General features: G+C 38.1%; 1 protein-coding gene, 3 long non-coding RNA genes and 1 pseudogene across 4 annotated transcripts; 4 read left to right on the top strand and 1 right to left on the bottom strand.

The window, feature by feature from the left end:
- The first annotated feature begins 1,748 nt into the window (after positions 1-1,748).
- On the top strand, positions 1,749-9,085 carry LOC135635079 (uncharacterized). Its single transcript, XR_010495545.1, has 4 exons — positions 1,749-1,887; positions 5,917-6,275; positions 7,206-7,285; positions 8,544-9,085. It is a non-coding gene; the product is annotated as an uncharacterized LOC135635079 (long non-coding RNA).
- Positions 6,540-6,741, top strand: LOC135637393 (small nucleolar RNA snoR143; annotated as a pseudogene).
- A 671-nt stretch (positions 9,086-9,756) lies between the features above and the next one.
- Positions 9,757-11,166, bottom strand: LOC135635367 (NAC domain-containing protein 91-like). The gene is made up of 3 exons (XM_065146399.1): positions 10,750-11,166; positions 10,323-10,521; positions 9,757-10,172 (listed from the first exon to the last, which is right to left on the bottom strand). Exons 1-3 carry the CDS (start codon positions 11,164-11,166, stop codon positions 9,757-9,759), a joined length of 1,032 nt encoding a protein of 343 aa, XP_065002471.1.
- Positions 11,167-11,631: 465 nt separating this feature from the next.
- LOC135635080 (uncharacterized) lies at positions 11,632-16,783 on the top strand. Its single transcript, XR_010495546.1, has 5 exons — positions 11,632-11,724; positions 13,809-13,926; positions 14,014-14,076; positions 14,172-14,290; positions 16,312-16,783. It is a non-coding gene; the product is annotated as an uncharacterized LOC135635080 (long non-coding RNA).
- A 2,559-nt stretch (positions 16,784-19,342) lies between these two features.
- LOC103974073 (uncharacterized) lies at positions 19,343-25,443 on the top strand. Its single transcript, XR_010495547.1, has 5 exons — positions 19,343-19,476; positions 24,276-24,393; positions 24,481-24,540; positions 24,646-24,752; positions 25,019-25,443. It is a non-coding gene; the product is annotated as an uncharacterized LOC103974073 (long non-coding RNA).
- Positions 25,444-25,641: the final 198 nt, after the last annotated feature.

The following is a 25,641-nucleotide window of genomic DNA, read 5'->3' as shown; positions in this document are numbered from 1 at the left end:
CGAATCAATAGGGGTGTCATCGGACTTCACAAGGGCTTCAATCCATTGCATGAAGTCGTCATTATCATCTATGTTCTCCGTCTGCTCACACCCAACAATCTCGATCGATGATGACGACGAAGCCGCTGCGATCGTGGTTGAATCAGTGCTGGTGCCATACATCACCGAGGCTGGAATCGTGTCATCGGACATCAAGGAGGCATGGACCCGTTCCCGGCTCACGAAGAAGTCATCGTCGGTGCTGTGCATCTGCTCGCACGCAACAAAGTCTATCGACGACGATGAGGAGGAAACATCTGCGACCGTGGTCGAATCAATCCGAGTGTCATCGGGCATCGAGAGAAGATCGACAAGGCCTGGCGGTGAGGCCTTCGGGATGGTAGTCAAGGCTGTGTCGGTGTCATCCGACATCAGGAAGGCTTCAACCCCTCTGGCGAAGAACGCATCGTCGGTGCAGTTCTGCTCACCGCCAAGATCGACCGACGACGAAGACGAAGCCAAGAATGCTTCCAGTTCTTCCGTAGTTATCGGGAGCTCACCTCCACCAACGTCCGTTGATGATGGAGAGGCGGCTGCGACTCCGGCATCGTTCGGTGCAACGGAGTCGACCGAGGAAAGATGAGTCTCCGGGGCTGTCACAGCAGGAGCCAACGAGGAATGTTGCACCGCCGCGGTTGGATGTGGTGAGACGTCGGACTGCAATGCTCTGCTGGGATGTGCAACCAACTCCCAGCATGGCTTCTTTGAGAGAGTCGATGCTTTTGCCGAGAGAGTAGAAGATTCGTCTCTATTTCTCTTCCGCCCAACGAAGCTGTCGCCGGTGACCGTGTCTGTCGCTGCCTCCGTTAAGGTGGTCTCAACCGTTTTGATGGTGGTGCCGCCGGAGTAGGCACAATGCGAGCTTCTCTTGACGTGACAGAGAACTCGTGTCTCGAAGCCGCCGGACGAACACATCTCGAACTCGTACATCGTCCACCCGGAGTTCTTCCGCCGGCCATCATTGAAAGAAAGGCAGCTCTTTCGCCCGAACACCATCTCGCGCCCGCCGACCATGGACGTAACGGTTTCTTGCTTTTTGTACAGAGTCCAAGAACCGCTGCCGGCCTTTCGATCGACGCGCGAGCCGCCGCTGTTCTTGGGCTTGCGCTCCGCAAAGAAATAGCCCTCCTGGCGATCGCTGCCTAGAAGATTCCACGGCTCGGTGCCGTAGACGTCCGCGAAGGCGACAGCGCGGCCAGGGAGGGGTGCGCCGGCGACCCAGTTGGCGAGGTAGTCAACCAAGAGTTCCTCCGCCGTGGGAAGGAACCTGTAGCCGCTCGGTACGAGGTCGATGGGCTCCATTGATGGACGACTAAAGACGGTTTCTTGACTGGGAGAGGAGAGGAAATCAACGAGGAGGAGAATGGAGCAGAGGAGAGGCGAGAGTCGCAGGGCGCGGGGAGAGAATTCAGAGTGAGGCGCGGAGAGAAGTCAGAGCGAGAGTGGGAGAGGAGAGAGAGAGATATATATATATATATAAATATATATATATATGTATATATATACATATATATTTATATATATACATATAATGGGCGCACGGATGGATTCTTGAATCGAATCCTATTGGTTAATGTAAGCTGTTTCTTATTGTGGATTCGGAAGCCCCCAAACAAATTAGACGACATCGTGATCGCCCGCTAGTCCCGATCATTGAATCGCGTCCGTTTATTTCGATCTGGAACGCATTGATCCATCGAAAATCCAAATGCATATTGTTTTGAATCCGAGGCCTATAATGACGTGCGCGTACATAATAATCTCTCCGTCCTTCGCGACCCGGCGACGCAACCGGGAATCCAAAGACGCGGAGGAGGAGGAGGAATAGAGAGCGCGATGGGTCTGCAGGTGATGAGAACAACATCGCTACGTGATTTCTGATCCTCTTTTCCTGTTGTTGTGTTCTATTTTGCTAATTTTACCCTTTTTTTTTGGGGATATGGTGACCTAATCTTAGAGCTCTGACTGTGCGTGTATGTTAGTCATAATGATCTTATTTTGCTTAGAACATCTGCAGTTCTGTGGTTGACATTCATGTAGTTTCATGGATCTGGAGAGCACGCATGCATGAGGCCCCTTTCTCAGTTAAGATCAGGGGCTTCCTTGATCATTTGGTGAAGGGTTGATTTAGTAGTTAGTGTCTGATCGATTTGTACAGTGATTAGCTTCTTGAGTCTAGAAAGAATCTTTATGTGTCACCCCCTTTATTTTCTTTGTCGATATTGTTGGTTGAGTCCTTTTGAACTCTTCCATGGCCTAAGCCTCATAATGAAGGCAAGAACATAGTGATGGAAGGATTCCATGGCCTAAGCCTCATAATGAAGGCAAGAACATAGTGATGGAAGGATAGGTAAGAAGCATGGATCATATTACATGATGCAGAACTGCATCAGAAATGATCTGCTTGACTTTTGATGGGCCAAGAGACGTCTGATATTGAGTATTTTGTTGACCATAACTATAGATCTCACTCTTAATTCTATCACAATTTAGAATGTGTAGCTAAAATTTTAGCTATGTGAAATTCGAAGCATCAGGGACTTTTGTTTTTAATTTTGGGTGATTAGTAGTCTTTGATTTGTATTTGTGAATGGAAATGATTTGTATTTTATAATTAGATCGGGGTTGCTTTGACAATTTCTTATAAGTAGAGTTGATCTTTTTAGATGGTAAATTATATATCTGTCCTTGCAAAAGCTTGAAGAAGCCATATCGTGAAGGATGGAGTTTTAGTGTTCAGTCTGGTGAACGAGATTGATTTCACAATGACCAGAGGAAGCATGCGTCTTTTTAAAATTGTGCAATACACTAGAGATGCATGTTTTGAAAATCTATACATATGATGGATCAAAGACATGGTTAAAAATCTAGTGAGCTTCAGAGACAATCTTCCAACACTCTAGATGCTTGGAAAACAAACTTGTATGGATCTGTATAACTCTTTGCCTCACCCTCAAAGATATACATTCATTACCTTTAACATGGAGAGCTTATTTTGAAGCTGCTTCAAAAATCCATCTGATAATGTTTCAATGTCTATTATCAGTTCTTCTACTTTTGTACCTATTGGTAGATCTCATGCGCTCCTAATCTAGTTTTGGTTCTTGTAAGTAATACAATTTCTGATGTACTCTACAAGAACTCTAATAACATTTATTGGTCCGATTCGAAGTTGCATATCTGTATGCATAAGAGAAACTCGAATTTTGATTCTTTTCATCAATTTATATTTCATTGGGATCATAATTATAGTTGGAGCATCTCTGCAAGAGCATCCATCATCATTCAATTTTAAACTTTGGTATCCAATGAAAAATAGAGACATAATTTCATTTTTGTTATATTTATTGGTATCTTAATTTTATCAGATACAGCGAGGCTTAAACTCTTCACATGTTTGTGAATAATTGCTACAATGAGGAAGAAAAACTATAACGCCTGAAATTAGTGGCCCTAAAGTAATAAATATAATTGATAGAATCTGCTATCAATTTCCCTCGGTTGATGTTCATGTTATGTGTGCATGCATGCACACATGAGAAGAAACAACTTTTCCTAAATGATACTCTTGCACACATATGTTAGGATGGGAAAAAAAACACATGTCTCAGAAGAGGAAAAGAAAAAACATAAAAGAAGTCTTGGTCTTCTGCTCCCCATTTCTTCCAAATAGTTGAATTGAAAAGATGGGCTTATTTTTTATGTTTTGTTATTAATTATCGTTACTTCTTATTTATATCATTGAAACTGTTCCATCAATCATTTTTTTCAGTTTTACTCAGCATATGGCCTTTGTTATAAGTAGTCTATAAGTATTAAGATTGTATCTTTATCTACTTCCTAGTTTTTTATTTATGTTTATAAGTGTTTGCTTCTAAGAATCTGTCTTGATGGTATTGGTTATTGTGCCTCATAGTACATTCCGAGTCAATATATTTATTTGCTTGTGGTCTCTTAGAAATCTGTGTCAAGCATAGTATTGGTTTTGATCACGTTGGCCTCAGAACTTTGATAGTTTTCTCTAATAGACTCGATTGATCCAAAGGAACTTTTATTTATGGAGTTAATTAGGCAAGACATTCTTTTTTAGAAGAAGAAAATGATCATTCTGATTCCAACAAACAAGATTTTCTTTTTTCCTTTTTCCATTAGATTCTCGTTTGCTACCTCCAAATAATGTAGCTTACAATTCTGTTTTCCTATTTGCAACTCAAGTCTTTTGCCTTCCTTTTCTTCCATATCAACTACAGGAACGTAATGAATTTTGGGTTCTCAAATTTGTAATTTCATCAACTCTCTATTGAACTCAAGTTTGAATTTGTGGCATACTCTCTGAATGAGTTGGATTATTGTGTGTGTAACATGCATAGAGATTCCAGTAAATGCTAGTTCTTAGATCATGGCATGATTTCTGTTCAACTCAAGCTTGTAATGACATGCATAACTGATCTGGGAAGAACAGCAAACAAAGATAATTTCTGATGGTAACTGGGATAAGTTGTAGATAGTAGAAAATTTTGCAATGAAAATATTCTGATGACTGCAGCAAAATGATTGTTACCGCCAAAGATTTGATGAGGTCATAAGTCATTTGAATTGGATTCTTGGTTTTGTCTTCATTTATATCCTCTGCCTATGCCTCTCTATTTTTGCTGCAACTTCAAGTATTTTGGTTTTGTGGCTGCTGCATGGCTGACTGCAGTAGGAATTTGTCTAATACACTTGTTTAAATCATCAAGAACAATTTTAGTCAAACTGTGTTCTTACCTTCTTTTTGTTTGAATCCAAACTCTTTTTTTAAGTTTCTTGGTTTCTTTATCACTCCTCTGGATGCCGATTAACTTAAACTCTGCAATAAAAATAATTTGGCTTGGCTAAGTTCAAATGCTTGAGGAGAGGGAAAAACTCAAAAAATCTTTCCATTTTGTCTATTTTGCTTTATTTCTGCATCTCTAGTATCACGTGACGAAGGAGATGACTCTTTGTTCTTCCTATTTGATACTTCTGTCTCTGAATTCTTTGAAGACAGAGAAGAGGAGATTGTTGATTAACGTGTTTTTCTACACAAATGTGAATCGAAGTTGATTTAATTATTAATTATCATGGATTTAGTTGGTTTTATTTATGTCGGATTAAATTTTGGATAAATTTTTATCATGATATTGAATGAAATTATTAAGGGCTTATATATATTATTAAAAAAATGAGAAAAAAATAATTTTTAAAGGTTAAAATCAAATGCCTTATCAGATTCAAATATTTTTTTTAGTTTTAAAAAAATATTTTTTACGAAGTTAAATTAATAAGATTTGTGAGCCCCTTTTTCTCTAAAGATGTTTATTTTATTGTAAGATTTCCCTAGAATAATCCTCATTGTTATATATTTTTGCATTGAGCATCTCAAATTTTTTTTTTTTTGCTGTTCAGTTTATTTTTCATAAATGATAAAACTATCATTAAATGATTAATTGATGGAAATTGAATTCTTTTTTATTTGGTTTTTATTTAGTGGAAACCCTTAAATTGTTCATTATTTTAATTTTATACATTACAAAAATATTAGCATTATTAATATATAATTAAAATTATACATTTTCAAAATAACTAGTTAAAAATTGATTTAAACATTATAAAATAATAAACTAAGATCCATTTATATGATAATATTTTTATTTTTAAATAATATCTTTTATTTAATATGTCAAAGTTTGATGTGTCTTTTTTTAATGTCGTCATCCGATGCTCGACCATTGAGATGGCAATCGAAGCGATCTCCAATCTTCACTCACACAAAGTTTCACGAACCCTAACGTTAAGTATCTCCCTAGATTGTTTCTTATTGTAACACTTTGTGGATTTTATTTTCCTATGTTCTAGTTTGTTGGCGATGGTGTGTTCTTTGCGGAGCTTAGTGACGTCCTCACAAGAACCACTGAGCTGTGGACGGGTACTCCAGAGTTGAGGTCAGCATCGGTGATCATTATTAGAGCCGCCAGGACCCTGAACGTACTTGATACCGATCTCCAATCTATGTTAAGCCTTGGTGGTACACCCGATTTGGACTTCGTATCATAACTGTGTATGGTGAGAAGGGGAGAAGGATATTGGAGTTGACTTCTGTGGTCCATTAAAGATTCAACTTTTTGGAAAATGGTGTGGAGCTCTACACCGAAGGTCAACAACAGAGGGCTTTGTGCAATTGCTTGGGCTATCTTTCTGGTACAAGCTTCTCGGAGGTGAGCTCATCGTTAGACATTTTGTCTGTGGCAATTTAATTTAGATTTTGTCTATCTTGCTTGAAAAAATTAAGGTTTTTCATTGGAATTGTTTGTCTAAGATGCTTGAAAGAACTTACAAGTGAGTGTGCCACATTCATGCAGTTTTTCATTGGAATCAGTTTAACAATTATGAGGACATTCTGGTTCTTCCTTGCATGGCCTTTGTTTAAATATGGGTTTGAGACTAGATGATTTGTGTGCAATTGGTTGTAAAGTGATTCCTTGCATTAAGTAAGCTTTCCATTCTTATTATGCATTTGTTGGTTGTAATCTTTTGGCCTCTGCTGTTCTAATTTTGGGGTCTTTAGCAACAATGCATAAAATGAAAACTATTCAGACGATGATAGTGGTCAGACAACCATGGATGGATCCACAAATGACTTGACTACAGTTTCAGTTTGTTCATTAATACCATCTCATATATAGTTGTACACCTTACAATGCTTTAATAGAACTTGGTTTTCTAGCATTGCTCATATAACGACTTGTCTATTGATAACTTCAAACTAGAAATACTTGTCTTCTGTGTCTAAATGCTTCAAATTTTTACTACAGTAACATTGCTTGTGCTGAAATTTAGATGGATAAATTTATTTACTTCCTAAATAGCAATGAAAACATAGATATCCCTGGAGAAATATATATTCAAGTTCTTAATGATCCCATTTTAACTGACCTATTACTTTTAGAGATTTAAATTTTAGAGTGACGAGAAGAATTTGAATGCTATAACCTTTGTAAAAAAAAAAGAATTGAGATTACATTTCTTCTTGATAAGCCAAAGTTTTTCTAATTTATATGTTTCTACTCGTCGTAGATTGAAGATTGGGAGTCCAATCTTTCCAAAGTATTATTATTTGTTCCTTATCATTTGTTATTTGTTCTCAGGAGTGTCATTCCTTCTTAACATGGAGGAGAAGGGAGCATAGGAGAGGAGAGCAAAGTGAGAGTGAAGCGCTTATATGTAGGTAATGATAGATACGGCTGTTGGATCGTTTCTTGAACAGAATCCAAATCTAAATCCTGTGTTTCCTAAAGCCCCAAGATTAATTAATTAATTAATTAATTAATTAATTAATTAGGTTTATATGTTTAATTTGATATATATATTTATTTCGAAATCAAGTTTCCCTATTTCTCTCCTGTCTTATTTTTCTCTATCCTTCCATCCATAGTGTCTCCGAGATTCTCTATTCCTAACTCTCTATTGAACTCAAGTTTGAATTCGTGGCATACTCTCTGAATGAGGTGGATTATTTTGTGTGTAACATGCATAGAGACTCCAGTAAATGCCAGTTCTTAGATCATGGCATGATTCTGTTCAACTCAAGCTTGAAATGACATGCATAACTGATCTTGGAAGAACACCAAACAAAGATAATTTCTGATGGTAACTGGGATAAGTAGTTTATGGTAGAAAATTTTTCAATGAAACTATTCTGATGACGGCAGCAAAATGATTGTTACAGTCAAAATTTTGATGAAGTCATTAAGTCATTGCAATTGGATTCTTGGTTTTTTCTTCATTTATAACGGTTGCCAATGCCTGTGTGTTTTTGCTGCAACTTCAAGCATTATGATTTTGTTGCTGCTGCATGGTTGACTGCAGTAGGAATTTGTCTCATACACATGTTGAAAGCATCAAGAACAATTTTAGTCAAACTGTGTTCTTAACTTTTTTTATTGTTTGAATCCAAACTCTTCTTTTCAAGTATCTTGCCTTCTTGATCACCTCTCTGGATGCTGATGAGCTTAAACTCTGCAATAAGAATAATTTGGCTTGGCTGAGTTTAAATGCTTGAGGAGAGGGAAAAACTCAAAATATCTTTCATTTTCTTCTATTTTGCTTTATTTCTACATCTCTAGTGCCACATGATAAAGGAGATTGACTTTTTGTTCTTCCTATTTGATACTTTTGTCCTTAATTCTTTCTACATCTCTAGTGCGGCATGATTGCTTTAATAGATCTTGGTTTCCTTGTGATGCTCATATAGATATTTGCCTATTGACAACTTCAACTAGAAATGCTTGTCTGGTAGGCTGACCTAAATGCTTCGAATTTTTTATTGTACTAACCTTGTTTGTGCTGAAATTTAGATGGATGAATATATTGACTTTCTAAACAGTAATAAAAACACAGATATACCTGGAGAAATATATATAGATATATATATTCAAGTGCTTAATGATCCATTTTAACTGACCTTTTGCTTTTAAACATGTCAGGGTGTCCTCGATATCGAAGTAAAGATCATGCTGGACTAGGATCCTAAAAGAAAGCAGGGCACCATGACTCCTTTGCCAGATCATGTTACAATTCATGCCCCAAAGGAGGAAGAGGAGTTACACTCCAGAAGAATTTGAATGCTACAACCTTTGCAAAAGGAATTAGGATTACATTTCTTCTTCATAAGCTTTCGGCATGTAACAAGTCAAAGTTCTTCTGATTTATGCGCTTGAACTAGTTGTAGATTAACATGAAGGAAGATTGGGAGTCCTTAGGCCCATATCTTAGTTTGTTCCAATCTTCTCAGGAGTGTTATTTGTTCTTATCATTTGTTTTGAAAACCGACGCGGTTACTCCCATAAATTTTTACTGTTTTGTAGACTTGATATTAGTTATTTGAATTCGTATGTAACTTCCAAAGCTGGAATAGTAGACTCAGATTGGTTGTTCAAATTCATTCAAAATTCTGAATATGTAATTTAGATGTAATTTGACCATTTTTTCGAGTCAGTAAGATGAATGGTATGTTCTTCTATCTCAATTGTCTTGTATTTCTTAACGGTGGCTTATCAGGACTAGTTGTCGATACTATGATATTCATCTAATGAATTTAACATGATGCAGGCGTTGTTCTCGCTCACTATTGAAATCCGATCATATCATATCAACAAGATTTCTGTAGAGAAAGAGAATATGCATTTCCTACTATGATATGTGTGTTTAATCTTTTGCATATCAGTTAGAATTTTTTTGGAATTTTTTTATCGATTCAGTGATTAAAGGTTTGGTTTTCGATAGTATCGATTCAGTGATTAAAGGTTTTTAACGATGGATTGACTTGCAGCAGCTTTGTTATTTGTTTCTGTTGTTGTTGTGGACTTCACTCGGAAACAAAAAAAGTTGGAACATGTTTCCGAAAGATGATTGATCAAATTTGCTGCCTTGCCTCTGATACCAGTCGTCCAAACCAGCAAAGTCTGAGGTTGAGAGAACCTGTTGATATCATCTCTTTCTCTTCGAACTCGACGAAACAACATTGATACCATTTCTTATAGATGCCATCGTATTAAGGAAACAACAAACAAAACATGAGATGAAAATTGCACTTTGTTATGGCCAATATTTACAGGAACATAAAATTTTCTTTCCCTTCCATTGTTCTGTAATACATGAACAAACATCATTTTCCGTATAAGCTTTCATACAAGCAAGCTACAGATCCAACCACGAGGTCATAGTCGAATCAATAGGGGTGTCATCGGACTTCACAAGGGCTTCAATCCATTGCATGAAGTCGTCATTATCATCTATGTTCTCCGTCTGCTCACACCCAACAATCTCGATCGATGATGACGACGAAGCCGCTGCGATCGTGGTTGAATCAGTGCTGGTGCCATACATCACCGAGGCTGGAATCGTGTCATCGGACATCAAGGAGGCATGGACCCGTTCCCGGCTCACGAAGAAGTCATCGTCGGTGCTGTGCATCTGCTCGCACGCAACAAAGTCTATCGACGACGATGAGGAGGAAACATCTGCGACCGTGGTCGAATCAATCCGAGTGTCATCGGGCATCGAGAGAAGATCGACAAGGCCTGGCGGTGAGGCCTTCGGGATGGTAGTCAAGGCTGTGTCGGTGTCATCCGACATCAGGAAGGCTTCAACCCCTCTGGCGAAGAACGCATCGTCGGTGCAGTTCTGCTCACCGCCAAGATCGACCGACGACGAAGACGAAGCCAAGAATGCTTCCAGTTCTTCCGTAGTTATCGGGAGCTCACCTCCACCAACGTCCGTTGATGATGGAGAGGCGGCTGCGACTCCGGCTTCGTTCGGTGCAACGGAGTCGACCGAGGAAAGATGACTCTCCGGGGGTGGGGGTGTCACAGCAGGAGCCAATGAGGGATGTTGCACCACCGCGGTTGGCGGTGGTGAGACGTCGGATTGCACCACCGCGGTTGGATGTGGTGAGACGTCCGACTGCAATGCTCTGCCGGGATGTGCAACCAACCCCCAGCATGGCTTCTTTGAGAGAGTCGATGCTTTTGCCGAGAGAGTAGAAGATTCGTCTCTATTTCTCTTCCGCCCAACGAAGCTGTCGCCGGTGACCGTGTCTGTCGCGGCCTCCGTTAAGGTGGTCTCAACCGTTTTGATGGTGGTGCCGCCGGAGTAGGCACAATGCGAGCTTCTCTTGACGTGACAGAGAACTCGTGTCTCGAAGCCGCCGGACGAACACATCTCGAACTCGTACATCGTCCACCCGGAGTTCTTCCGCCGGCCATCATTGAAAGAAAGGCAGCTCTTTCGCCCGAACACCATCTCGCGCCCGCCGACCATGGACTTAACGGTTTCTTGCTTTTTGTACAGAGTCCAAGAACCGCTGCCGGCCTTTCGATCGACGCGCGAGCCGCCGCTGTTCTTGGGCTTGCGCTCCGCAAAGAAATAGCCCTCCTGGCGATCGCTGCCTAGAAGATTCCACGGCTCGGTGCCGTAGACGTCCGCGAAGGCGACAGCGCGGCCAGGGAGGGGTGCGCCGGCGACCCAGTTGGCGAGGTAGTCAACCAAGAGTTCCTCCGCCGTGGGAAGGAACCTGTAGCCGCTCGGTACGAGGTCGATGGGCTCCATGGATGGACGACTAAAGACGGTTTCTTGACTAGGAGAGGAGAGGAAATCAACGAGGAGGAGAATGGAGCAGAGGAGAGGCGAGAGGCGCAGGGCGCGGGGAGAGAATTCAGAGTGAGGCGCGGAGAGAAGTCAGAGCGAGAGTGGGAGAGGAGAGAGAGTGAGATATATATATATATAAATAAATAAATATATATATATATATATGTATATATATACATATATATTTATATATATACATATAATGGGCGCACGGATGGATTCTTGAATCGAATCCTATTGGTTAATGTAAGCTGTTTCTTATTGTGGATTCCGAAGCCCCCAAACAAATTAGACGACATCGTGATCGACCGGTAGTTCCGATCATTGAATCGCGTCCGTTTATTTCGATCTGGAACGCATTGATCCATCGAAAATCCAAATGTATATTGTTTTGAATCCGAGGCCTATAATGACGTGCGCGTACATAATAATCTCTCCGTCCTTCGCGACCCGGCGACGCAACCGGGAATCCAAAGACGCGGAGGAGGAGGAGGAATAGATAGCGCGATGGGTCTGCAGGTGATGAGAACAACATCGCTACGTGATTTCTGATCCTCTTTTCCTGTTGTTGTGTTCTATTTTGCTAATTTTACCCATTTTTTTTGGGGATATGGTGACCTAATCTTAGAGCTCTGACTGTGCGTGTATGTTAGTCATAATGATCTTATTTTGCTTAGAACATCTGCAGTTCTGTGGCTGACATTCATGTAGTTTCATGGATCTGGAGAGCACGCATGCATGAGGCCCCATCCTCAGTTAAGATCAGAGGCTTCCTTGATCATTTGGTGAAGGGTTGATTTAGTAGTTAGTGTCTGATCGATTTGTACAGTGATTAGCTTCTTGAGACTAGAAAGAATCTTTATGCGTCACCCCCTTTATTTTCTTTGTCGATATTGTTGGTTGAGTCCTTTTGAACTCTTCCATGGCCTAAGCCTCATAATGAAGGCAAGAACATAGTGATGGAAGGATAGGTAAGAAGCATGGATCATATTACATGATGCAGAACTGCATCAGAAATGATCCGCTTGACTTTTGATGGGCCAAGAGACGTATGATATTGAGTATTTTGTTGACCATAACTATAGATCTCACTCTTAAATTCTATCACAATTTGGAATGTGTAGCTAAAATTTTAGCTATGTGAAATTTGAAGCATCAGGGACTTCTGTTTTTAATTTTGGGTGATTAGTAGTCTTTGATTTGTATTTGTGAATGGAAATGATTTGTATTTTATAATTAGATCGGTGTTGCTGTGACAATTTCTTATAAGTAGAGTTGATCTTTTTAGATGGTAAATTATATATCTGTCCTTGCAAAAGCTTGAAGAAGCCATATCGTGAAGGATGTAGTTTTAGTGTTCAGTCTGGTGAACGAGATTGATTTCACAATGACCAGAGGAAGCATGCGTCTTTTTAAAATCGTGCAATACACTAGAGATGCATGTTTTGAAAATCTATACATATGATGGATCAAAGACATGGTTAAAAATCTAGTGAGCTTCAGAGACAATCTTCCAACACTCTAGATGCTTGGAAAACAAACTTGTATGGATCTGTATAACTCTTTGCCTCACCCTCAAAGATTTCATTACCTTTAACATGGAGAGCTTATTTTGAAGCTGCTTCAAAAATCCATCTGATAATGTTTCAATGTCTATTATCAGTTCTTCTACTTGTGTACCTATTGGTAGATCTCATGCGCTCCTAATCTAGTTTTGGTTCTTGTAAGTAATACAATTTCTGATGTACTCTACAAGAACTCTAATAACATTTATTGGTCCGATTCGAAGTTGCATATCTGTATGCATAAGAGAAACTCGAATTTTGATTCTTTTCATCAATTTATATTTCATTGGGATCATAATTATAGTTGGAGCATCTTTGCAAGAGCATCCATCATCATTCAATTTTAAACTTTGGTATCCAATGAAAAATAGAGACATGATTTCATTTTTGTTATATTTATTGGTATCTTAATTTTATCAGATACAGCGAGGCTTAAACTCTTCACATGTTTGTGAATAATTGCTACAATGAGGAAGAAAAACTATAACGCCAGAAATTAGTGGCCCTAAAGTAATAAATATAATTGCTAGAATCTGCTATCAATTTCCCTCAGTCGATGTTCATGTTATGTGTGCATGTGTGCACACATGAGAAGTAACAACTTTTCCTAAATGTTACTCTATTGCACACTTATTTTTGGATGGGAAAGAAAAAATATTTCTCAGAAGAGGAAAAGAAAAAAAATAAAAGAAGTATTGGTCTCCCCATTTCTTCCAAATTGTTGAATTGAAAAGATGGGCTTATGTTTTGTGTTATTGTTATTAATTATCATTTCTTCTTATTTATGTCATTGAGGCTGTTCCGTCATTCTTTTTTTTTTCATTTTTACTTAGCATATGGCCTTTGTTATATGTAGTCCATAAGTATTAAGATTGTTTCTTTATCTGTTTCCTAGTTTCTGATTTATTTTTATAAGTGTTTGCTTCCAAGAATCTGTCTTGATAGTATTGGTTATTGTGCCACATGGTACATTCCAAGTCAATATATTTCTTTTATCTACGAAAACTTAACTAGATGATGATATATAATCTTTTGCAGATAGATTTTGAAGAATATGCTGCAAAAGCTAAAACTTTACCTGTATATACTACTAAGAAGAGCAAATTGTTCCTTTATGGGCTTTACTAGCAAGCGACTGTCGGACCAGTCAATACTAGTATGTGCTCCTTAATATCTTCTGATTCGTTATTTTCATTCTTTGCCAAACAAAATTTTGACACTTTTATCTTTTGTCTCTTTGCAGGCTGACCTGGTATATTCAATATGAGGGATAGAGCCAACTGGGAAGCTTGGAAGGCAGTTGAAGGTTTACAAAATCCACTTGACAAATCTTATATATATAAATATATATAACTTGTTGCACAAAATTTATTTCTTATTTAATATTAGTAAAATTGACAGGGGAGGAAGCCGAAGGAGGTGGCTATGAGTGACTACCTAGCCAAGGTTAAACAGCTGCTCGAGGCAGCTGCTACTGTTGCTTATGCTACTTTGTCACACCTTGCTCTATGTAGTACCATGTAAGCTGTTACCTTCTATCTTGAACTTGAATCATCTAGTGGATGTGTTAGTTATGGATTTCATCTCCTTTGTGTCTTAACAATTGACACTATCTGAAATCTAATGCAGTATCTTATCATTTCATTAGTGTTTCATTCGAGTTAAGATGCATGCGGATGTCAAGTTTTTAGGTCAGCAAAGTTAAGTGTGGGCATGTTGAATGAGCATTACCTGCAGCCCATATATTTAGTGAAGCTTGATTGATTCCCAGTAAGACTGTAAATTGTCTGTTAGGTTCTGTTCATTTTTCTCTTCGGTCCTACATGCTAGAGATCTTTTATCTTTGTTCAGTTTCTTCCCCTTAAAACCTAGGCGATCTATGATAAAATTTTATTAGAAATTTAATAGTAATGAGTGTATATAACCTTGAAATGAAAAGGAGGCTTTTTATAGTTGTCTTCCTATAGTCTGATTATTTAGTCTAACAGTCCTGGTAGAAAAATCCTATATATTTTATCCGATCTTCTGCTATGACTTTTGGGCTTCTTTCTACATCCAAATTTGTATAGAATGTGTTTTGTGAAAGGCATGGATAGTTGTAATGCAGACATTGATCGAGTGTTTTATCTTTCAGTATGCCATCTGACGTTTATTTGCTTATGGTCTCTTAAATATCTCTGTCAAGCATAGTATTGGTTTTGATCACGTTGGCCTCAAAACTGTGATAGTTTTCTCTAATAGACTTGATTGCTCAAAAGGAACTTTGCTTTATGGAGTTAATTAGGCAAGACATTCTCTTTTAGAAGAAAATGATCATTCTGATTCCAACTAGCAAGATTTTCTTTTTCCTCTTTCCATTAGATTCTCGTTTGCTAACTCCAAATAATGTAACTTACAATTCTGTTTTCCTATTTGCAACTCAAGCCTTTTGCCTTCCTTTTCTTCCATATCAACTACAGGAACGCAATGAATTTTGGGTTCTCAAATTTGTAATTTCATCAACTCTCTATTGAACTCAAGTTTGAATTCGTGGCATACTCTCTGAATGAGGTGGATTATTTTGTGTGTAACATGCATAGAGACTCCAGTAAATGTCAGTTCTTAGATCATGGCATGATTCTGTTGAACTCAAGCTTTAAATGACATGCATAACTGATCTTGGAAGAACAGCAAACAAAGATCATTTCTGATGGTAACTGGGATAAGTAGTAGATGGTAGAAAATTTTTCAATGAAACTATTCTGATGACAGCAGCAAAATGATTGTTACAGTCAAAATTTTGATGAAGTCATTAAGTCATTGCAATTGGATTCTTGGTTTTGTCTTCATTTATAACCTTTGCCAATGCTTGTGTTTTTTTGCTGCAACTTGAAGCATTATGATTTTGTTGCTGCTGCATGGTTGACTGCAGTAGGAATTTGTCTCATACATATATTGAAAGCATCAAGAACAATTTTAGTCAAACTGTGTTCTTAACTTTTTTTATTATTTGAATCGAAACTCTCCTTTTCAAGTATCTTGCCTTCTTGATGAGCTTAAACTCTGCAATAAGAACAATTTGGCTTGGCTAAGTTTAAATGCTTGAGGAGAGGGAAAAACTCAAAATATCTTTCTTTTTTTCTATTTTGTTTTATTTCTACATCTCTAGTGCCACATGATAAAGGAGATGACTTTTTGTTCTTCCTATTTGATACTTCTGTCCCTGAATTCTTTCTACATCTCTAGTGCGGCATAATTGCTTTAATAGAGCTTGGTTTCCTCGCAATGCTCATATAGATACTTGCCTATTGACAACTTCAACTAGAAATACTTGTTTGGTAGGTTGTACCTAAATGCTTCGAATTTTTTATTGTACTAACCTTGTTTGTGCTGAAATTTAGATGGATGAATTTATTGACTTTCTAAACAATAATAAAAACACAGATAAACCTGAAGAAATATATATATATATATATATATATATATATATATATATATATATATATATATTCAAGTGCTTAATGATCCATTTTAACTGACCTTTTGCTTTTAAACATGTCAGGGTGTCCTCGATATCGAAGTAAAGATCATGCTGGACTAGGATCCTAAAAGAAAGCAGGGCACCATGACTCCTTTGCCAGATCATGTTACAATTCATGCCCCAAAGGAGGAAGAGGAGTTACACTCCAGAAGAATTTGAATGCTACAACCTTTGCAAAAGGAATTAGGATTACATTTCTTCTTCATAAGCTTTCGGCATGTAACAAGTCAAAGTTCTTCTGATTTATGCGCTTGAACTAGTTGTAGATTAACATGAAGGAAGATTGGGAGTCCTTAGGCCCATATCTTAGTTTGTTACAATCTTCTCAGGAGTGTTATTTGTTCTTATCATTTGTTTTGAAAACCGACGCGGTTACTCCCATAAATTTTTACTGTTTTGTAGACTTGATATTAGTTATTTGAATTCGTATGTAACTTCCAAAGCTGGAATAGTAGACTCAGATTGGTTGTTCAAATTCATTCAAAATTCTGAATATGAAATTTAGATGTAATTTGACCATTTTTTCGAGTCAGTAAAATGAATGGTATGTTCTTCTATCTCAATTGTCTTGTATTTCTTAACGGTGGCTTATCAGGACTAGTTGTTGATACTATGATATTCATCTAATGAATTTAACATGATGCAGGCGTTGTTCTCGCTCACTATTGAAATCCGATCATATCATATCAACAAGATTTCTGTAGAGAAAGAGAATATGCATTTCCTACTATGATATGTGTGTTTAATCTTTTGCATATCAGTTAGAATTTTTTTGGAATTTTTTTATCGATTCAGTGATTAAAGGTTTGGTTTTCGATAGTATCGATTCAGTGATTAAAGGTTTTTATCGATGGATTGAATTGCAGCTTTGTTATTGTTTCTGTTGTTGTTGTGGACTTCACTCGGAAACAAAAAAGTTGGAACATGTTTCCAAAAGATGATCGATCAAATTTGCTGCCTTGCCTCTGATACCAGTCGTCCAAACCAGCAAAGTCTAAGGTTGAGAGAACCTGTTGATATCATCTCTTTCTCTTGGAACTTGACGAAACAACATTGATACCATTTCTTATAGATGCCATCATATTAAGGAAACAACAAACAAAACATGAGATGAAAATTGCACTTTGTTATGGCCAATATTTACAGGAACATAAAATTTTCTTTCCCTTCCATTGTTCTGTAATACATGAACAAACATCATTTTCCGTATAAGCTTTCATACAAGCAAGCTACAGATCCAACCACGAGGTCATAGTCGAATCAATAGGGGTGTCATCGGACTTCACAAGGGCTTCAATCCATTGCATGAAGTCGTCATTATCATCTATGTTCTCCGTCTGCTCACACCCAACAATCTCGATCGATGATGACGACGAAGCCGCTGCGATCGTGGTTGAATCAGTGCAGGTGCCATATATCACCGAGGCAGGAATCGTGTCATCGGACATCAAGGAGGCATGGACCCGTTCCCGGCTCACGAAGAAGTCATCGTCGGTGCTGTGCATCTGCTCGCACGCAACAAAGTCTATCGACGACGATGAGGAGGAAACATCTGCTACCGTGGTCGAATCAATCCGAGTGTCATCGGGCATCGAGAGAAGATCGACAAGGCCTGGCGGCGAGGCCTTCGGGATGGTAGTCAAGGCTGTGTCGGTGTCATCCGACATCAGGAAGGCTTCAACCCCTCTGGCGAAGAACGCATCGTCGGTGCAGTTCTGCTCACCGCCAAGATCGACCGACGACGAAGACGAAGCCAAGAATGCTTCCAGTTCTTCCGTAGTTATCGGGAGCTCACCTCCACCAACGTCCGTTGATGATGGAGAGGCGGCTGCGACTCCGGCATCGTTCGGTGCAACGGAGTCGACCGAGGAAAGATGAGTCTCCGGGGCTGTCACAGCAGGAGCCAACGAGGAATGTTGCACCGCCGCGGTTGGATGTGGTGAGACGTCGGACTGCAATGCTCTGCTGGGATGTGCAACCAACTCCCAGCATGGCTTCTTTGAGAGAGTCGATGCTTTTGCCGAGAGAGTAGAAGATTCGTCTCTATTTCTCTTCCGCCCAACGAAGCTGTCGCCGGTGACCGTGTCTGTCGCTGCCTCCGTTAAGGTGGTCTCAACCGTTTTGATGGTGGTGCCGCCGGAGTAGGCACAATGCGAGCTTCTCTTGACGTGACAGAGAACTCGTGTCTCGAAGCCGCCGGACGAACACATCTCGAACTCGTACATCGTCCACCCGGAGTTCTTCCGCCGGCCATCATTGAAAGAAAGGCAGCTCTTTCGCCCGAACACCATCTCGCGCCCGCCGACCATGGACGTAACGGTTTCTTGCTTTTTGTACAGAGTCCAAGAACCGCTGCCGGCCTTTCGATCGACGCGCGAGCCGCCGCTGTTCTTGGGCTTGCGCTCCGCAAAGAAATAGCCCTCCTGGCGATCGCTGCCTAGAAGATTCCACGGCTCGGTGCCGTAGACGTCCGCGAAGGCGACAGCGCGGCCAGGGAGGGGTGCGCCGGCGACCCAGTTGGCGAGGTAGTCAACCAAGAGTTCCTCCGCCGTGGGAAGGAACCTGTAGCCGCTCGGTACGAGGTCGATGGGCTCCATTGATGGACGACTAAAGACGGTTTCTTGACTAGGAGAGGAGAGGAAATCAACGAGGAGGAGAATGGAGCAGAGGAGAGGCGAGAGGCGCAGGGGCGAGAAGACGGAGTGAGAGTGGGAGAGGCGTGCGATATATGTATATATATATATGTAGGCAACGGGCGCGCAGAGTGATTCTTGAATCGAATCCATGTAAGCGTGTTTCCTGTTCTGGATTCCGAATCCCCAAATTAATTATATTTATAAGATTTTAGCGTCGTATTATATATTTAATTTGAAAGTAACTTTCACACGTGCTCATCTTCTTTGTATCTCTAAATCCACCGAGCCCTTCGCCCCGTTCGATCTGTTTCTGCTCGGGAACGGAGGTGAGCATTTGGTACGAAACACCTCATCTTTCAGCGAAATGCATGGATTTTAGGGCTGATTTTGAGTTTTCTTCGATCGATTTCAGGTTGGTTCGATGATCGCGAAGACGGAGGAGGTATGTGAGCTGCTTCCTCCAGTATTGCCTTGTGGTTTGAGGGTGGGAGCTGACGGAACCAATCAGAGGGGCGAGGAGGGTGATCATTTGCCCCTGTATGCCAACAAGGTCCGTCGCATGTTGATTTCCTTTCCATTCTTGCCACATTGTCGCTTTGGGCTTTACTCATAGTTTGTCATTTAGGTTCGTATTTGGTGTAGCAACATATGAGTAGCAAAAATGATAAGTAGAAGTAATCAGATCCTATGAACTAGCAGACTGGATTGAAGCAGAATGATCTTTGACAATGGTTACTTGACATCCATGAAAAATCTTATCAATGTTCTCGGTTGGGACTCCCACCGCCGAGTGTCAACCACAGCGAAACAAAATTTTGGACAAGTTTCTCTACAATAAAGATTATATGCTGAAACACAGTGACAAGCTTGAAATTTTGATTACAGCCTTTTAGCATACACCTCAAGGGTTTTTAAAAGCAGCAAATACTTCAAGACTGAGTAGAGTTATCAGCAGAAAACATAGGATGGATGGACCACAGCAACACTCACCAATAAGATAGCAGCAGCATAGGACAACAATCTAGTGAGAGGATAAAGTAGCACAAAACAATAGCAAGTGATCTCCATTTCACAAATCAAATAAATGTAGCTGATTCATTTTGTGATCTCATCTTTTTCATGCGGATCTATTGATTAATCTTATCTTCTTTCATTTTAATTTGCCTTGTTTAAGAACCTATTCTGGGAAATGATTGTCCTTTTCAAGACCAGTGGGTGTATTTTCCCTTTCCTTCCTGATATCAAAAAAAAAAAAAAAGCGGAAATTTTTTTTACTTTTTAATTTCTTGAGAGGATTGAGTTTTTCTTCCAAAGTATACTCCTTAGGTGAATTGGTATTTTTTTTATTTCCTGTTAAACAAGTATGAGAATTTAATTACCTCCACGCTATATTAAACTTTTTGATTGAGGATAATAATTTTCACTGAAATGTTTAACAAATTCTTGTTGAAGGGTTTTGGCAAAAAAAAACTTTTGTTGGTAAGATCAATTTTGGTGATGGCAAGATCGGTGATGGAAAAAATATATATATTTTTTGCTATATCTTAACAAATAATCAGAAAATAATATTTATTTTTTTCCCCAAATCTCTGAAGTCATCTGGTAATATTTTGCAAGCATATGAACACCATATACCATGACATAAACATCAAGGAGTCCACTATTCTGAGCATGTGAAAAATAACAGCAATTGGTGTTTAGCTAATATTCATAGTAATGAAAACTTGCAAAGAATGCAAGAAGCTCTAGAAATGAGTTTATCTTAGCAGCAACAACATTAAAATAATTTCTCACAATTTTCAAAACTTATTGTTGAAGAAAAATGAAGGTGATTTGAAGTTTGTTTTACAACTTCATTTCATGGAAACTCTCTAAATACGTTTCACAAATCCAAGTTCCTCTTCCACATAAAAGCTCAATATAAGAAAAGAACAAATAGGATACATGCTAAGATGAACAATATGTAGAATGGATGATCCAATCATGGATCACAGTATCATGTTGATCGGTGGTATTGGCCCATGAACAATCCGGTATAGTCGGTATCGATGTACCATATGTCTGAATATTAGTACATCCCAATTTTTTTTTTTTAAGCCAATGATGATTGGAATTCACAAAAGATAATTTTTACGTATTTAATCCTAATTAACGATAACTTGTTATATTTAAATAAGAATATAGTGTCTATGAGGCATGAAAGAATAGGAATAACAGGTTATAAAGATGAGAAAGTGAGTTTATCTTTTTATAACCACCAATTTGACCCTAAGTATCCCTAATTTAGGTCTAAATGTAAGAGAAAGAACCTAGTTGAGACTAAACATAAGAGAATGACCTTAATCACGTTTAATCTTTGTACAAAATGATGATAAAACATAGATAAAAGCTAAACGCTCTCTCAAATTAGAGTGAAATTCCATCATATGTTGAGTTCGAATCCCTCCTTTATTTAAATCAATATCTTGATTACCACTAATCACCGATCATGAACTTTCACAAAGAAAAGTGTGAGAAAGAGTGAGAAAGCGGATGAGAATGAGAGTAATACCGAGTGAAAAGGGGGACACATGAAGATTTAAAGTTTCAAAAGAGGCCTTAATGGTTAATTTGAGTATTCGGGTTTCGCTTGAGCCGATTTGGATTGGTATCAATCAAATTTTGACCGATACAACATGAGTTTTGAAGGTACCGAGCGACATATCATCTATGCTTGGCTGATACCTCACCTGATTCTTGCATACCATCTGAAACGGACTTATCACTTTCCAATCAGTGGGCAAACCAGTACGTACAGCTCGTTTCATATTATTTTGAATGGTACGCCGTATAATGCATCAAATCATGATTGCATATGCTATTTAATTTCCACATTTCTATTTAATCTTTGTTCATCAGTGAAATATCATATTCCTCTACTGCTGTATACTTTAATCACACAAAAAACAGAGAAAGACTCCAATTTTTCATTTTGTTCTGACAAACACAGAAACAGAAGGAAGGGGTGATTCAGAAGTTTTTTTAGGAACAGAGTATCAGAACAAAACTTTAAGAGTATAAAAAAATAGAAGCCATGAACACTCTAAGCATCCTTCCAAAAAGCCACTGCTCCTGGGTGGTGGAGCAGCATATTGAGGTGGTGCCATTATAGGAAGCCCATGGTAGTATCCTACATCAACAAAAACATGATTTCCACAAATTACAATGATTTCTGCTGAACTATATGTGTTGGAGTTACAAACTTGATAAAACTCCATGATTTGCATTTACAAAATACAGCATTTAAATTTGAAAAAACTTATTCATGCAACTGCACAACCACGGTTTGATATCGATCTGACATCGAACTATATAAATTAGTACCAATTAGTATATATTTAATTTTCATTACATTTTCTGTGGTATTAGATGGTATAGACCAGTGTGCCATCCAAAATATTGGTGTCGTAGTGGTTCGATTGATTGCTGAAATCAGAACTGTGTTGACTTTTAAAATCTTAAAGTGCCAAATCGTGCAAATTTGTGTCCTTAATCATTCATTCAGATGGAGAGCATACATGCATGAGTCCCGTTTTTCTATTAAGATCAGAGGCTTCCTTGATCATTTGGTGAAGGGTTGATTTAGTGGTTAGTGTCTGATCGATTTGTATAGTGATTAGCTTCTTGAGACTCGAAAGAATCTTTATGTGTCACCCCCATTATTTTCTTTGTCGATATTGTTGGTTGAGTCCTTTTGAACTCTTCCATGGCCTAAGCCTCCTCATAATGAAGGCAAGAAGCATGGATCATATTACATGATGCAGAACTGCATAAGAAATGATCTGCTTGACTTTTGATGGGCCAAGAGACGTTTGATATTGAGTATTTTGTTGACCATAACTATAGATCTCACTCTTAAATTCTATCACATTTTGGAATGTGTAGCTAAAATTTTAGCTATGTGAAATTTGAAGCATCGGGGACTTTTGTTTTTAATTTTGGGTGATTAGTAGTCTTTGATTTGTATTTGTGAATGGAAATGATTTGTATTTTATAATTAGATCGGGGTTGCTTTGACATTTTCTTATAAGTAGAGTTGATCTTTTTAGATGGTAAATTATATATATATCCTTACAAAAGCTTGAAGAAGCCATAACGTGAAGGATGGAGTTTTAGTGTTCAGTCTGGTGAACGAGATTGATTTCACAAAGACCAGAGGAAGCATGCGTCTGTTTAAAATCGTGCAATACACTAGAGATGCATGTTTTGAAAATCTATACATATGATGGATCAAAGACATGGTTAAAAATCTAGTGAGCTTCAGAGACAATCTTCCAACACTCTAGATGCTTGGAAAACAAACTTGTATGGATCTGTATAACTCTTTGCCTCACACTCAAAGATATACATTCAATGTCTATTATCAGTTCTACTTTTGTACCTGTTGGTAGATCTCATGCGCTCCTAATCTAGTTTTGGTTCTTGTAAGTAATACAATTTCTGATGTACTCTACAAGAACTCTAATAACATTTATTGGTCCAATTTGAAGTTGCATATCTGTATGCATAAGAGAAACTCGAATTTAGTTTCTTTTCATCAATTTATATTTCATTGGGATCATAATTATAGTTGGAGCATCTTTGCAAGAGCATCCATTATCATTCAATTTTAAACTTTGGTATCCAATGAAAAACAGAGACATAATTTTATTTTTGTTATATTTATTGGTATCTTAATTTTTTCAGATACAGCGAGGCTTAAACTCTTCAAATGTTTGTGAATAATTGCTACAATGAGCAAGAAAAACCATAACGCCTGAAATTAGTGGCCCTAAAGTAATAAATAGAATTGCTAGAATCTGCTATCAATTTCCCTCCGTTTGATGTTCATGTTATGTGTGCATGTGTGCACACATGAGAAGAAACAACTTTTCCTAAATGATACTCTATTGCACACTTATTTTTTGGACGGGAAAGAAAAAACATTTCTCAGAAGGGGGAAAGAAAAAAAAAAAAAAAGTCTTGATCTTCTGCTCCCCATTTCTTCCAAATATTTGAATTGAAAAGATGGGCTTATGTTTTGTGATATTATTATTAATTATCATTTCTTCTTATTTATGTCATTGAGGTTGTTCGGTCATTCATTTTTTTTCAGTTTTACTTGGCAAATGGCCTTTGTTATAAATAGTCTATATGTATTAATATTGTTTTTTTATCCGCTTCCTATTTTCTGATTTATGTTTATAAGTGTTTGCTTCTAAGAATCTATCTTGATAGTATTGGTTATTGTGCCTCATAGTACATTCCGAGTCAATATATTTCTTTTATCTGCGAAAACTTAACTAGATGATGATATCTAATCTTTTGCAGGTCGATTTTGAAGAATATGCTGCAAAAGCTAAAACTTTACCTGTAAATACTACTAACAAGAGCAAATTGATCTTTTATGGGCTTTACTAGCAAGCGACTGTTGGACCAGTGAATACTAGTATGTGCTCCTTAATATCTTCTGATTCGTGATTTTCATTCTTTGCCAAACAAAATTTTGACACTTTTATCTTTTGTCTCTTTGCAGGCTGACCTGGTATATTCAATATGAGGGATATCAACTGGGAAGCTTGGAAGGCTGTTGAAGGTTTACAAAATCCACTTGACAAATCTTATATATATAAATATAAATAAATATATATAACTTGTTGGACAAAATTCATTTCTTATTTAATATTAGTAAAATTGACAGGGGAGTAAACCAGAGGAGGCTATGAGTGACTACCTCACCAAGGTTAAACAGCTGCTCGAGGCAGCTGCTTATGCTACTTTGTCACACCTTGCTCTATGTAGTACCGTGTAAGCTGTTACCTTCTATCTTGAACTTGAATCTTCTAGTGGATGTGTTAGTTATGGATTTCTTCTCCTTTGTGTCTAACAATTGACACTATCTAAAATCTAATGCAGTATCTTATCATTTCATTAGTGTTTCATTCGAGTTAAGATGCATGCGGATGTCAAGTTTTTATATACCTGGAGAAATATATATATATATATATATATATATATATATTCAAGTGCTTAATGATCCAGTTTAACTGACCTTTTACTTTTAAACATGTCAGGGTATCCTCGATATCGAAGTAAAGATCATGCAGGATTAGGATCCTAAAAGAAAGCAGGGCACCATGACTCCTTTGCCAGATCTTGTTACAATTCATTCCCCAAAGGAGGAAGAGGAGTTACATTCCAAAAGAATTTGAATGCTACAACATTTGTAAATGGAATTAGGGTTACATTTTTCTTTATAAGCTTCCGGCATGTAACAAGATAAAGTTCTTCTGATTTATGTGCTTGAACTAGTTCTAGATTAACACGAAGGAATATTGAGGGCCCTTAGGCCCATATCTTAGTTTGTTCCAATCTGAGATTCTCAGGAGTGTTATTTGTTCTTATCATTTGTTTTGAAAACCGACGTGGTTACTCCCACAAATTTTTACTGTTTTGTAGACTTGATGTTAGTTATTTGAATTCGTATGTAACACTTCCAAAGTTGGAATAGTAGACTCAGATTGGTTGTTTAAATTCATTTAAAATTCTGAATATGTAATTTAGATGTAATTTGACAATTTTTTCGAGTCTTAAGATGAATGGTATGTTCTTCTATCTAAATTGACTTGTATTTATTAACGGTGGCTTATCACATGATATGTGTGTTCCGATCATATCATATCAACAAGATTTCGGG

This window comes from Musa acuminata, chromosome BXJ3-4 (genome assembly GCF_036884655.1).
Source record: "Musa acuminata AAA Group cultivar baxijiao chromosome BXJ3-4, Cavendish_Baxijiao_AAA, whole genome shotgun sequence".
Classification (NCBI taxonomy): Eukaryota; Viridiplantae; Streptophyta; class Magnoliopsida; order Zingiberales; family Musaceae; genus Musa; species Musa acuminata.
The sequence above is the reverse complement of the archived record's forward strand: the minus strand, read 5'-3'. Positions and strand labels throughout refer to the sequence as shown.